General features: G+C 70.0%; 1 protein-coding gene across 1 annotated transcript; it reads right to left on the reverse strand.

The window, feature by feature from the left end:
- Positions 1-2,894: 2,894 nt before the first annotated feature.
- On the reverse strand, positions 2,895-14,260 carry CHLRE_15g635150v5 (uncharacterized protein). Its single transcript, XM_043070506.1, has 6 exons — positions 12,596-14,260; positions 10,993-12,118; positions 8,339-10,722; positions 5,177-8,191; positions 4,154-4,958; positions 2,895-3,818 (listed from the first exon to the last, which is right to left on the reverse strand). Exons 1-6 carry the CDS (start codon positions 14,128-14,130, stop codon positions 3,465-3,467), a joined length of 9,219 nt encoding a protein of 3,072 aa, XP_042916364.1. The 5' UTR covers positions 14,131-14,260; the 3' UTR covers positions 2,895-3,464.
- Positions 14,261-14,279: the final 19 nt, after the last annotated feature.

The following is a 14,279-nucleotide window of genomic DNA, read 5'->3' on the forward strand; positions in this document are numbered from 1 at the left end:
GTGCGCACGCTGTGCGTGTGCATACGGTTATTGCACGCTTTGAGGTGAGTGCGGCGTGTTTCCGAATTTGGTTTTGACAACAGAAATGCCTGGGCACTGGTTTGCATGCTGTTCGAGGCCCTTTAGTGTGATGACTATCCGGTGGCGGATCTGGTTGCGAAAGCCTCGAAGAATGTTTGGACGGCGGACAAGGAACGGAGGAGGAGGACGAGGCGGAGGATGCGGCCGCTTGACGCGCATGGGGATCGCGCGAGCGGGTTGGGCATTGCACGGGTGCTAGCGCAGCAGCGGGCCGGAAGGCAAGCAAGCAAACCGTGGCCGGGGAGATTGAGCCGAAGCCGGCTAGCACGTGCATTGAACCGGTACCCTTTTGAACCGGTTTCCTTTTTACGAGGAGGCGAAACTCAACCCCGAGGGGCTTTTTGCAGCGGCTCTCCGCTGCCGGCCGGCGCATTGGTGTGGACTGCGGAGGAGAGGGGCCTCTCTGACCGGAGGATGAGGTGCATGTGGTGTGCGCTGCGTGCAAGGAGATGGGGGCAGGAGCGCTCCCCCTCACGTTAGAAAGCACGAGGTAGGGGACACGAATAGTGTGCGAAATGCAATGTTTGGACGGCCCCCCTCGTGCTGTGTATGCGTGTGCCTGTGTGCGTGTGTGTGCTCGGGCTTGAGCGAGCATCTTTTTTTAAGCATGCGGATGTGTAGCCCGCAATAGCATGAATGACTCGGGCTTTGCAAGAGCGGCGCACATGGCTTTTGGGGCTGGCATCGAAGTGTTGCAAGTTTTGGGCCGGCCATGCTTACAGAATGGCAAAGGCAAGGTGTGCGTTGCGCGAAGTTGTTCCTCGGAGGGGCACGCATGCTGAAGCTATGCCGTGGCGACACACGAGAGGGCAGGGTGCGGTCTGTTTGTGTGTGTGTGTGTGTGTGTGGGGGGTGTACAGGTTCGTGTTGCTAGGTGGCTAGCGGCGGCGGCGTCAGGTGGTGCTCCAGCAAGCGACACAACTGTTTGCGGAGGTGATGGCAAGGAGGCCAGGGCAAGGAGGCTGACTGCGGCTTCCTACTGTCATAGTATTGATGGGCGGCGGCACAAGGCGCGTGGTGAGCACTAGGCATTGCACCAGGTGTCTTTGCTGGCATAAGAGTTATTACAGCGATTGTACTGTGCGGCGTGGGAGGCACGACCGAAATGCGCACGCAAGGGAGCGGCGGCGGCCGTGGGGAATTATGGCTATGCGAATGGAGAACTGGCGGACTCAAACGCACGCGCGGTACGCGTGGGTGGTGGTGAGGCGGCGTTGGCTGCTGTTGACGAGTGGGGTCTGGCGGTGGGGTGGTCTTGAAACGCGTCGTCTGAGTGGTGGGCGTGGGGGCGTTTGCTTGTGAGCAGAAGGCGGAGCATGGAGGGAGCGCGTCCGCAGGAGCGCCCGCGTTAGTGGACTGCACTGTGGCCTCCGAACTGACTTATTTTTGGCCGCCTGATTTGGCGTCTGATACACAGTGCAGTGCAGAGGCTGCGCGGGGCGGCTCGCGCGCCCCTCCATCCCGCCCCCGCCGTTTGCGTTTACGTTTACGTCATTGACTGCTGTTGCGACTTTCGAGCCCTGCTGTTCGGTTATTTTGAAGGGGAGAGCTCCTAAGTGGCCGTGACTTTGCGTGCCTGTCCAGTTTATCAAGAGAGGAAGAGAGAGGAGCGGAGTGGAGCGGCCCGGCATTCGTAGGACAGGCATGGCGGCGAGAGCGGGCTGCGACCTACGCGCCTGACTCGCAAGAGGCTTCTTCAAAGCCCAAAGCCCATAGATCTACTTGGTTTGCACCGAGACCGTATTCGTGTGGTTACACGTGCTGCTTGGAATGCACCTGCGGTTGCGGTGTTTGCTGTCCGCGCCTGTTGCGCGGTCGGTCCCACCCAAGGCGCCTGGTGCTCGAGCAGGAAGACGGTTGCTATAATATGGAGAGGTGGCACAAATGGCCACTTGCCTTTGGCGCGCCGGCACATTTTACTTACCGTACTGGGGACGCCGGACGAGAACATGATGTGATGAGACGAGTCTGTGTGGTGGTGCACACACTGGATTGCAAAACACACATAGGATTGCAAAACACCGTTGAATTGCCGCTGGTCTGCGGCCGCGGGCAGGGCGGTCTGTTGGCAAGAGACCCCTGACGCGATGTAACAACATTACCGTGCGCCACCCTCGGTACGTTCTCCCTCCGGAGTGTACAAAGCGTAGCTGTGAACATCTGAATGGCAGCTCGCCCTAGCGGCCACATCACCAGCAGCAGCCTGCTGCGACGCCAGCAGTAGCAGCAGTGTGCAGCAGTACCCCGGCTCACGACTGTCAAGAGGGAGCACGGCCGGCGCACGCAGCACAGGCTGTACGGCAGCCGCAGCGGCAGGACAGCAGCGCGAACGCCCCAACTCCCCCAGCGTTACCGTGCGGCAGCAGCCTACTGTATCGTACATCGCGCTTGAGGGAGAGCTGCAGCCTGGCGGGGACCACTGCCACAGCAGGTTGCTCGACTAGCGATTGCACGGCAGCGCAGGACACCAGTCGGCGAGTCAGCCAGTCGGCCAGGGGGGGGGGGGCGGGAGTAGAGTAGTCCCGGGGGATTTCCGTAGTAGTCCCGGGGGATTTCAGGGCATGGGGTCTGGCACTTTGTTTCCTACCCCCCCTTGAGTCGGCCATTGTTTAGCGCATCTCAAACCTGGTGTTGCAAGCGCTGTCCTGTATGAATGCGACATTATCCTGTGCGGCAGTAGTGCTGTCCTACACGGCAGTAGCTCTGTCTTGTGCGGCAGTACTGCTGTTCTGTACGGCAGCAATGCTGTGCATCCTGTGCCGTCGTGGGTTTCGGGCTGCTTCAGCGATCACGCACTGGACTCCTTTTGGCGCATCTGTCCCTTCGTTACTTGGCTGCGGGCCCGAACGGCGAGTCCCGCATGTAAGTACCGGTACGGTACTTGGGTAAACCCATTTACCGAGAACAGGCGGCTGTGCGCCGGGGAAATACATAATGACCAAGCGTCTGTACACGAGAACTAGAGGCCCACAAACAACACAATCTCACATCACACTCGCCAAAACACCGCGGGGCCCAGGCATAAGAATCACACAACAGCCACACGTGCGCGAGTGCAACGTCCGTGCGTGCACACACCGCACGGACAGCCCCATGCAAGGGCGCGGGGCCATGCCCGTGCCCCCCCCCTGCCCCCCACCCACCCACCACCAGCACCTCAAGCTCACCTCGTTCACCCGGGCGTGACCTTGCACCAACACACCGCGTCAAGAGAGTCACGACTGCGCCCTCACCACTGCAACCTTGCACACACATGCACGCAAATCACCGCCAGCCCTCATTGACTCAACTACCGTACCATAGCGCCTCCATGTCTCCCATCACCGTAGGTCCATGCCGTGCCCCCCTCCCCCTCCTCCCCCCTCCTCCATTTTCTTAGCTAATCATGATTCATGAATGTAATCCCCCTCCCCCTCCTCGCCCTCCTCCTCCCGCGCCTGCAGCTGCCTCAGGCGCGCCGCCAGCTCCTCCACCTGACCCACCGGCCACAGCCCCAACACCCGGTAAGCCGCCAGCACCGCCGCCGCCTGCTCCGGCCGCCGCAGCAGCCAGCGCGGCCGCTGCTCCACCAGCCTCCCAAACGCCGACAGGAAGCGACCGCAGCGCCGGACCGCTGCTGGCCCGCTGGTGCTGCTGCTACTGCCGGCGCCGCTGGTGCTGGTGCTGGTGCTGCTGCTGCTACTGCCGCTGGCAGTGCTGCTGCTGCTACTGCCATTGGCGGCGCCGTCAGCGATGATCTGTGGGGCGCGGTGGCAGGGCGTGAGAGTGATGCGGCGCCGTCATCATATGCCCAGTGGCGCAGCGGCGCAGTGGCTCAGAGGCTCCGTGGCGTGCGGCACAGCGCCGGGACCGCGAGGTCGAGGGCACACCCTGCGCCCCAGCTACCCCGTGCCAAAAAACACCCACGAGCCAAAACATACATGCGTGCTGTTTCCCACCCCTCCCTCCCCCGGATCCAACACACGCCGCCCGCGCGTTCACGCCCACCCCCTTTTCATTGGACCCAGGCACATGACCCTCCCCTTCACTTCTTAAGTACGGTAAACACGAATGTAACCCCCCCCCCCCTCACCTGCAGCAGCTGCAGCAGCGCGGCCGGCGGCAGGTGGGCCGTGTGGCGAGCCAGCCAGTCCGACCCGCCGCGCGCCAGGAACTCGTACGCCAACAGCGGCGGCGGCGGCGGCGGCGCAGGGGTGGGCGGAGGAGTGGTGGGCGGAGCAGGGGTGGGCGGAGGAGTGGACGAGGCTGGGCGGGGAGCTGGTGGTGGCGGTGGTGAAGAGGGGCGCAGTGTTGCGGGAAGTGAGGAGGGGGCAGGGGCGGCGGCGGCGGAAGCGGCCCACGCCGGAGTGGCGGGCGCGGCGCCGCCTCGCGGCTGTAGCAGCCGCGGCTGAGGCGGCGGCGGCGGCGGCTGTAGCTGTAGCTGCTCCGCGTTAGGCTGCTGCTGCCCGCTGGAGGAGCGCGATGACGGTGTCTGGTGCAGCGCCCTGACCTGCTGCTGCTGCTGCTGAGGCTGAGGCTGCTTGTGTCCCTGGCCCCAACCCTGCGCCTGCTGCGCCTGCTGCTGCCGCTGCTCCTGCCGCTGCTGCTCATGCACCTCCCACAGCAGCGCCACAAGCGCGCGCGGGCTCACCAGCGGCGCCGTCACCCCCCGCTCCTCCTCCTCACCCTCCTCCCCTCCTTCCAGCCCCGCACCCCGCGCCTGCGCCGCCGCCCGCCGCTGCCAGGCCCGCCGCCGCTCCGCCTGCGCCGCCGCCTCTGCCCGCTGCAGCGCCGGCAGCAGCTGCGCCAGCAGGAGCTCCCACAGTTCGGGGGAGGCGGCGGCGGAGGGCAGGCGGCCCAGGCGCAGCAGTGCCCAGGCCACACGTGCGGCGGCGGTCCTGTGGGGACAAGGGGGTTGGGTTGCATTTTTGATTCATTAAGGGGAAAGCGGGTTGTAGTCAGGAGGGGCGAGGCGTCGGGGTGGCGAGGGGTTGGGGGTGGTGTGGCGGTGGCGTGGCCGGGGGCGGTTTGATAAGCGTGGGAGCCGGCGGGGCGAGGGCAAGCCTAACTGACACGCCCTGAAACCCCAGTTCCCCACCCTCCCAAACGCACGCACCAGTTCACGGCCGTACCGCCAACAGAGGCGGCGGCCTGCTGCGCCGCCGGCCGGCGGCCCGCCTGCTGCTGCTGCTGTCCCTGCTGCTGCTGGTGCTGCTGCGAGTACTGCTGCTGGGAATACTGCTGCTGCAGCCGCTGCCGCTGCTCCTGCGCCTGCTGCAGCTGCTGCTCCTGCGCCCTGCCCGCCGCCAGCCAGCGCCGCAGTAGCGCCGCCAGCGCCGCCGCCACCCCGGGGTCATCATAACGCGGGTGGCCCACCGACCAGGCCACCCAGCCCACCTCCCGCGGCCCCAGCCGCCAACCGCCCACCGCACCGCCCCCGCCGCCCCCAGCTCCGCCGCCCGCACCTCCACCGCCGCCTCCACCGGTGCCACCACGCCCCACGCCGTTCGTCTCCCATTGTCCAGGTAATGCGCCGTGCCGCTGCTGACGGGTGCCAGGGTGCAGCAGCCCCGGCGGCGCCGCCTGCGGAGCCGCCTGCCCCGCCGCCGCCGCCAGCAGCAGCGGTGTCAGGGCGGCGCAGGCGGCGGACATGAAGGCCCGGCGGCGCGCGCCCTGCCGGGCACTGCTCCACATCAGCCGCACCAGACACGCGGCGCTGAGAGGCGGCACAGCCTCCCTCGCCACCCCCGCCAACGCCGCCGCTCCAGCCACCGCGCCCGCCCCTGCCGCTACCCCCGCTCTAGTAGCAGCGGCGGCTGTGGCGGCGGCACCGGAAGCGGCGGATCTTGCAGTGGAGGTCGTGGACGCGGACGCGGGAGCGGACGGGAACGAGGACAGAGCCACGGGCGGCCGGCCCACGGCGGCGGCGGCGGCCATCCGCACCATTGCCAGTCGCAGCAGCGCAGCCCAGAAGGCCCTCAGCTTGGGCCACGGCACGTTGGCAGCCCACAACCCGCCACTGCCCTTCCCGCTCCCCTTCCCGCTCCCCTGCTCCCGGTACCCCTGCCGGCCGGCTGCCCCCGCCCGGACCCGGACCCGCGCCCTCGCCCTCGCCCGCACCGCGCGCTGGTGGCTGGTGAGCACCGCCAGCGCCTGGGCCATGCCCGCCAGCGCACCATCGCCCAGCTCGTGTGGCGCCAGCAGCACCCACGGCCGCCAGGCGCTCACCAGCACTGCCACGGCGGAGCGCGGCCGCCAGCGCAGGCCGTACAGCAGCCCCACCAGCGCCGCCACCTCGGCGGAGGGCGCGCCGCGGCGCAGCCAGCGCAGCGCCAGAGAGTTGAGGGCGGCGCGGACGGTGGCGGGGCGCGGCGCCAGCGGCCGCGGCAGCGTCTGCACCGGGTCTGTTGCGGGGTGCCGGTGACGGAGGTGGGGCTGGGGCTGGGAGGCTGGGTGGGTGGTGGAGCGGGTAGAGCTGGTAGAGCTGGTGGCAGCGGCGGCGGCGGCGGTCGTCGAGGCCGCGACGGCGCGCTTGGATGCGGCCGTGACGGCGCCCAGCACGCCCAGCAGCGCCAGCAGGCACGTGGTGCCGTGCTGCCGTACAGGAGCGCCGCTGCTACTGCTGGCGCCGCTGCTACTGCCGGCACCGCTGCTACTGCCACCGCCCAGGAGGCGCTGCTGCTCCAAGAGCTGTAGCTCCAGACTGTGGGGCCGCCAGCCGCCAGCAGCGCCAGTGCTGCCGCTGCTACTGCCAGCACCGCTGCTACTGCCGGCGTAGTCGCCTGGAAGTTCCAGTGGCGTGAAGCCCGCACCGGTCCCCTCTGCTGCTGCTACAGCCGCCGCCGCCTCCGCCCCCATGCCTGCTGCAGACGACGACGAGGACGGCGGCGGCGGCGGCAGTAGCACTGCTCCGTCCTCCTCGGCACGGTGCAACCCGTACAGCAGCCGCAGCCGGAATGGTAGCGGGTGCTGCTGCCACCGCCGCACGCCGGCCGTAGCACCGGCTGTAGCACCGGCTGTAGCTGCCCGCCCCTTGCTCCGCGGCCGCCGCCGCTGTAGCACACGGCGGTACCAGCCCCGCGCTGGCGCCACGCCCTGGCTTGCCAGCCCCGGCACCGCCAACAGCGCCGCCGCCGCGTCCGCCTCCAGCCCCGCCACCAGCCGCAGCACCGCCCGCTCCGCCGCCCGCAGCGCGCGCTGCCAGCCCGCCTCCAGTTCCTGCTCATTGGGCTGCTGCTCCAACTCCTGCTGCTCGTGCTGCTGCTGCTGCTCCTCCAGCCTCAGTGAACCCGTGCCACCGCCTGCGGTCCTTGCGACCGGTTCCGACGCCGGGCCTGCCGGGCCTGCCTCACCGCCGCCACCGGCGCCGCCGCCAGCGTCAGCCGCCACCGCCGCCGCCGGCGCCACGTACGGCAGCAGCAGCCGCAGCTCTGCCAGCACGTGGAGGGCGGCGGTTATGTCGTTGAGGCCGGCGCGGGGGTGTGCGGCCAGTCCCTCCACACACTCCAGCAGCGAGCCCAGCAGGCGCCGCCGGCAGCTACTGCTACTGCTGCTGCTACTGCTGCTGCTATTGCTGCTGCTACTGCTGCTACCGCTGCTGCGGCTACTGCTGTTGGTCAGCTGCACCGCCAGCCGAGCCGTGCTGTAGGCCGACTGCAGCTGCTGCTGTTGATGTTGCGGATGCATGGTAGGGGAGCCGAGGGGCGCCGCGGCCTGTGCTACTGCCGTGGCCTGCTGTGCTACTGCCAGGCCGGCACGCAGCGCCACGAGCACGTCCGGCGTCGCCAGCAGCAGCTGGTGCGGGTGCTTGTGGTGGTGGTGTTGGGTTTGATGCGGATGGTTGGTGCCTGGCGGCGGCGGCGGCTGGGCTGCTGGCTCCAAGCCGGCGGCGATGAGTCGTGCTGCCTCCGCGGCCACACGCAACACCAGCAGCTCGGAAGCCTCCTGCTGCTGCTGCTGTTGCTGCTGCTGCAGTTGCTGCTGCCGCTGCTGGCCCCCCGAACGGCCCACAGCTGCTACGCCGTAGGTGTCGTCATCGTCCTCCTCCTCCTCATCATCATCGGAGGCACGGTCAGGAGCATTAGAGGAAAACCCAGCCTCTGCCGCGCGCGCCGCGCTCCATTCAGCGTGCCTGCACAGCACAGCGTGCAGCTTTTACCACCGAACAAACACATGATCATCTCCCGTAAACAGCGTCACCGCCATCATCAGCCGAAACCTCCAAGAAACCCGAAACCATTTCATGCGCACACCCTCTCCCCACCCAACACGCGCGCACCTGCCACACGCCCACAGCACAGACGCCAGCTGCCACGCCGGCAGCCGTGCCAGCCCCGCCACCGATGAATCATCATCACCAGCGCCGCCGCTCCCGGCCGCCAGCCCGCCGCCGGCTGGCCGCCAGCTCCCCACAACCCCCTCCTCCTGCACCCGCCCCCGCCCCCGCCCCCGCTCCCACTCCCGCTCCCGCCCCCGCAGCTGCTGCTGCGGCGGCGGCGGCGATACGGGCTCTGACGCCAGCACCGCCAGCAGCGGTGGCACGGCGTCCGGCACCGCCCGCCGCGCCGCCCACAGCGCCCACAGCAGCCACTGCCGCGGCACCGCCTCCCCACCGCCTCCGCCAGCGGCGCCTCCCTCCCAGCGGTGGGGCTCGCGGTGTGCCCCGCCGGCGCCGGCCCGAGCTGTCAGGCCACCGCTTGACAACGGGTCGGGGCTGCGCGCTGGCGCGGTCGCCTGCAGCAGCAGCAGGCGCCACAGCTCGCACATGACGTCACGGAAAGGCGCCTGCTTGGCAACAGCTACTGCCGCCGCCTCTGCTGCTACTGCCGCCGCCTCTGCCGCCGCCTGTGCTGCAGCTACTGCCGCCGCACCGTCGCCGCCTGCCTTGTCTGCTACTGAGCCCGGCACCGGCGCCCTCGCCGCCGCCGCCGCCGCTGCCGTGGCGGCACGGGCAGCGGCCGTGGTGACGTGCAGCTGCCTCGCACCTACCCCCAGCCCCTCCACCCCCAGCCCCTCCATCTCACCCGGCTTCCCCACCCCCGGCTCCCCCGCCCCCAGCTCCAGGGTGTCGTGCTGGTCTGCCAGATGGCTAAACACCCACACCGCCGCCAGCACCGCCTCCGCCTCGGCCGGCGCCAGCAGCGGCAAGCGGCCCAGGGTCCCACAGGCCCACGGGTCTGACGCCGGCACGGCAGCCCCACGTCGGTCGGCGGCCGGGCCTGCACCATGGCTTGCTGGCTGGGCGGATGCGCCGTGGCTAACTCTGCTACTGCCACTGCCACTGCTCCTGCTCCTGCTACTGCTGAGACTACGACTGAGACTACTGCGCGCGGCGCGAGCCGCCACTGCCGCCGCCACGGCTGCCAGCACACGACGTGCCAGCCGGCCCACCAGCCGCCGCCCCAGCGCCTCCTCCTCCCGCGCCCGCCGGCCTCGTGCCCACTGCCGCTCCTCCTGCTGCTCCTCCTCCTCCTCCTCCTCCTCCTCCTCCTCCTCCTGCGCCTCCCCGCCCGCCACTTGCACCGCGCCGGCGCTGGGACCGCCCCGCCGCGGCCCTGGACCCAGTGCCTGATGTGGCCCCTGCCGGGGACCTTGCTTCTCCTGCCCCTGCGGCTGCTGCTGCTGCTGCTGCTGCTGCTGCGCCCGGACGTCCATAGCGCTGGGGTGCTGATGCACCGCCACACCTCGCGCCGACACCCGCCAGGGCAGCCTGGCACCTCCCCCGCTACTGCTACTGCTGCTACCGCTACTGCCGCTCCTGCTACCGCTACTGCTACTGCCGCTACCGCTACTGCTACTGCTGCTGCCCTCCGCCCAGCGCCCGGCCCTCCCCGCCTCCACCCCTCCTCCTCCGGCGGCGTCGTGCTGCCCCCGCTGCAGCAGCGCCACCACCGCCCCGCAGCCCGCAAGCAGCTCCCGCAGCTCGTCCCCCACAGCCGTCGCGGACGCTGCAGCCGCCGCTGCTGCTGCCGCTGCTGCCCCCGCAGCCGCCACTGCTGCCGCCGCCGCTGCCGCTGAGGCGTCACATGCCGCAGCCACAGCCGTCGCGGACGCCGCAGCCGCTGCCGCCGCCGTCGCGGACGCCGCATTGGAGGCTCCGGATGCCGCCGCAGCAGCGGCAGGAGAGCCGTCGGCTGCTGTGGCCTCTCCTGTGGCCGCCAACGGCTGCTGCTGCTGCTGTGCAAGCAGGGCCCAAACTTGTTCAAGGCTGGAGGCGGCCCACAGCCGCTGCTCCAGCGTGCGTGGCGCGGGCTCCGATGCATCTAATGCAGTAGCAGCAGCTGCGGATGCTTCCACGGATGCTTCAGCGCATGCTTCAGCGGATGCTTCCACGGATGCTTCAGCGCATGCTTCAGCGGATGCTTCCGCGGATGCTTCAGCGGATGCTTCAGCGGATGCTTCAGCAGGTGCAGTTGGTGGTGCGGTGGGCCAGGGCTGTGCCCGACCCGGCCGCCCGGTCCTGCTGCCCTGGGCTGGGCCTGCCACAGGCCGGGCCGGGGCCGGCGCCGCAGCGGCCGCTGCAGCGGCGGCGGCGGCGGCGGCTGGCGCCGGTGCAGACGTGGTGGTGGTGGTGGTGGTGGTAGTGGTGGGCGGCGGCAGCGGCGGCGCGCGGTGCGCCCCCGGCAGCAGCCCCAGCGGGTCGGGCGCCGCCGCGCGTAGGAACTGAGAGCAGCAGGAAAGGGGCGGGGGCAGCAGCAGCGTCGGAAAGAGAGGGAACTGATTGGTTAAGCCGCGGAGTAAAGCACAGCAAGCAAGCTGGATGGCACCGCACCCACTATACCGTACACGACAACACCCAGTGCAAACGTAGATCCGGTCCCTCGTTCACTTCACAATCTGCACGCATGACCACTGACGCGGGACCCACAAACCGGCCTTAAGAGAGAGAGAGCGCAACCCTTCCGCCGCTCAGGCAAGCAGGCCGCCACTTACCCCGAGCAGCAGCAGCGGAGAGGCGCGCTGCCGCGACTCCTGCCCGCCACCGCCACTGCCTGCAGCAGCAGCAGCAGCAGCATCACCACCACCACCACCCGCCGCCGCCGCACCCATGTCATATTCGCCGTCGCTCCAGTGTGCCTCCATGTCCCGGACCACCGCCGCCGCCCTCAGCGCTGACGCCGGTGCCGAATCCAACGCCGCCGCAGTCAAAGGCCTGCCGGCGGGGCGCTGCTGTCGCCACGTGCCCCCAGCCCCTGCGCCAGCCCGGCCGCCGCCACCCGCCCTCGCATCAGCCGCCGCCGCCGCCGGGCCCCGCTGCCCTGCCGACGCCGCGGCGGCCAGCGCCGCCGCCAGCGCCGCTGCGCCGGACGCCGCCGCCGCTGGTCGTGCCCCCGCCGCCCCTGCCTCCGACCTGTCACCATCGACACCGGGACCAAACCCAACCGGCCCCCCGCCGTCCACGCGCGCGCCGCGGCTCACCGCCAGGGTGGGCCGGAAGCGCGACATGAGGTCGTCGTCACCACCACCACCAACGCCGCCGCCGCCACCTCCGCCGCCGTCACCTCCCCGCAGGCTGTGTAGCCCCCTCGTGAGGCCCAGGTCTTGTCCAGGCACCGGTCGGGGCAGACGGGGCAGCGCGGCGCTTGGCGGCCTCGTCACCGGGGACCCCGCCTTGGCTGTGGTTCGGCGCCCCCAGGGTCCAGCGCCCGAGGCCGGGGCCGGGGCAGCGGCTGGGGCTGGGCGCGATGCGGAGGCCGTAGGCGCCGAACCGCGGCTGCTGCCAGGCCCGCTCCTCCGATGCGGTGCCTGTGCTGGATCCGGGTTTGGGTTTGAATTTGGTGGTGGCTGGGTTGGGGCAGGCGTGGAGCGGTTGGGTTGACCGGTTGCTGGCGGTGGTGGTGGCGGTTGTGGTGGTAGTGGTGGTTGTGGTGGTGGTGGCGGTTGTGGCGGTTGCTGATGCCCGATCCCCTGCAGGAGCTGCGCCCAGCGCGGCAACCGCTGCCGCTGACCCTGCTGCGGGGTCAGTAGCGGCTGTAGCGGCTGTAGTGGCTGTAGCGGCGGCGGCGGCAGCGCGGGCTGCTGGCGGGCGCCGTGTGGGGCGTAGCGGAGGCCGCCGCTCCTGTTCCAACAGACGAATGCGAGGGCGAGGGCACAGTGAGGTCGAGCAGCCTTGATGTCCCGGGCTGTGACCGCCGCTGCCACCGCACATGCAATCGCCGTTCCACACATGCACATTTCCTTCGTCCTTTTCCCTTGCGCTTTCCTGTCGCTGTTCAGCGCATTCACGCTTGGCCTTGGCGCGCATGCATTGAACACACACAGCCCTCACGCCGCCCGGCGACAGCACGCCTGCGCCCCCCTGCGCCCAACACCATGGCACACTCCCGTGTGAGACTGCCGGCTGCAGCCAAGTGGCACCCCCATAGCCCCCACCCCCCCCTGTTTGGGAGCCCCCCATAAGCCCCCTGATTTGGGACCTTCCCCATAAGCGCCCCTCGTTTGGGAGCGCCCTGGACGCCGCCGCCCCCAATTTCAAGCCCCTCGTTTCTCCAGGATTCGCATAAAGCACCCTCCCCTCCCAGCCCAAGCCCCTCACCGGCGCACGAGTGTGGTGGGCGTGAAGCACGCCAGCAGGCGAGCAGCGGGCGGCGCAGACGGCCGCCGCAGCTGCAGCGGCGCCTTCGAAGACTGCGCCTGCAGCCCAGGGCTGTCTCCTCCCTCCGAGGCGGAGGCGGAGGCGGAGGCGGCGCCAGCCCGCGGTGAGCGCAGAGGCAGGGGAAACACCGGCAGCGGCGGCAGTGCCGCTGGCGACTGAGGCGGCTGTGAAGACGGCGCAGGCTGCGCAGGCGGTGCTGCCGGCGATACCGTCGCTGTCACTGTCGCTGAGGCGCTCCGGCGGCGCGGCCTGGGCTTCAAAGGCCCAGCACCGGTAGGGGGGCCGGGTGCCGCTCCTACCGCCGCCACCGCAACTGCAGCAGCCGCGAAACCCTGCCGCCAACCATTCCCGGCGCCGGCGTCGGTGTCGACGGCGGGCGGGGCCGCCCCGGGCAGCGGCTGCGGCTGCTGCCTGTCCCCCTGCGCGCCCACGGCGCCTCCACCGCCGCCGTCCCCACTGCCGCCATCCCCACCGCCACTGCCCCCGGGATCGGACTTCCGCTCGAGCGGCGGCGGCGGCGGCGGCGGCGTTGCGAGTGGCGGCGGCGGTTGCGTTGCGAGCGGCGGCGGCGTGAGGGCGCAGCGGTGCGTCCCGCCGCCGCCGTCGCGGCCCTCCAGAACCAGTTGTGGCGCGGCGCCCGAGCCCCAGCCCGAGCCCGAGCCCGGGCTGGCGAACACCACGTAGGACACCGTGAACTGCACGGCGCCCGAACGGCCCGTCAGTGCTGTTGCTGACGTGGATAACGGTTCTGAGCCCGGCGACGTGTCAGCAGCGGGTTCGGCAGCGGCGCCTGTGACAGCGGCGGCGAGAGCCGCGGCAGGAGCGGCGCGACGGCGTCCGCTGGCAAGGGTGGCGGTGGCGGCGGGTAGCAGCTCGATGGGCTGTTCAAGCTCACGGACCACCACCACCCCGGCGGCGGCAGCGGCGGCGGCGGCGGTGGCGGCGGCGGCGGCGGCGGCGGTGGCGGCGGCGGCGGCGGCGGCGGCGGCAGCGGCTGTGGCTGTGGCTGACCTGTGCGCAGCCCTGGCGGCGCTGGTGGTGGCGAGGGCGTTGCCGCTGGGGCTGGTGACGTGGTCGCCTAGGGGCGCTGTGCCATGGCCGTTTCCCGCAGCAGCAGCGGCCGCGGCGGGCGCTGACGCGGGCAGCGGAAGCTGGTGGGAAGCTGCCGGGCACCAGCCCCCGCTGGCGGGGCTGTTGAGGCGGCACAGGGGGGTGCGCGCCAGGCTTGTGGCCGCGGACGCGCGTTCCGCCGCCAGAGTCGTTCCGCCACGGGGTGGCATCGGCGGCAGCCACGCCGACGACATAATGCCTCGCCGCCCGTCCAGTCGGCCAGCGGTTTCTGGAGCACATGCTGACGCCACCACGCGGTGCCGAGCTCGCGCTGCTGGCCGCTGGTCAAAGGCATTCCGCGATGTTGCGGACTCTGCCGCCACCGCTGAGCAGCCTGCCTCCTGCGAGGCCCGGCCCAATTTCATCTTATAACACTCTCATTTGTGTCGAGCTTGTAGGCGGGCCGCAAATTCGGCGCTGAAGCCCTTGACCTGTTCACTAAAACAGGGAGCTCAGCGAGTCCTTGCTGTGCTGCAGAATATAAAGCATGCGTTGTTAGGAATCAGTCGCCTTG

The sequence above is a fragment of the Chlamydomonas reinhardtii genome, chromosome 15 (genome assembly GCF_000002595.2).
Source record: "Chlamydomonas reinhardtii strain CC-503 cw92 mt+ chromosome 15, whole genome shotgun sequence".
In the NCBI taxonomy this organism is placed as follows: Eukaryota; Viridiplantae; Chlorophyta; class Chlorophyceae; order Chlamydomonadales; family Chlamydomonadaceae; genus Chlamydomonas; species Chlamydomonas reinhardtii.

Coding starts and splice junctions, on each gene's coding strand:
- CHLRE_15g635150v5 (XM_043070506.1), bottom strand. CDS start 14,130: ATGAAATTGGGCCGGGCCTCGCAGGAGGCAGGCTGCTCAGCGGTGGCG. Junction 4,959..5,176: donor GGCGGTACGGCCGTGAACTG/GTGCGTGCGTTT, acceptor TTGTCCCCACAG/GACCGCCGCCGCACGTGTGG. Junction 3,819..4,153: donor CGCTGCTGCAGCTGCTGCAG/GTGAGGGGGGGG, acceptor CGCGCCCCACAG/ATCATCGCTGACGGCGCCGC.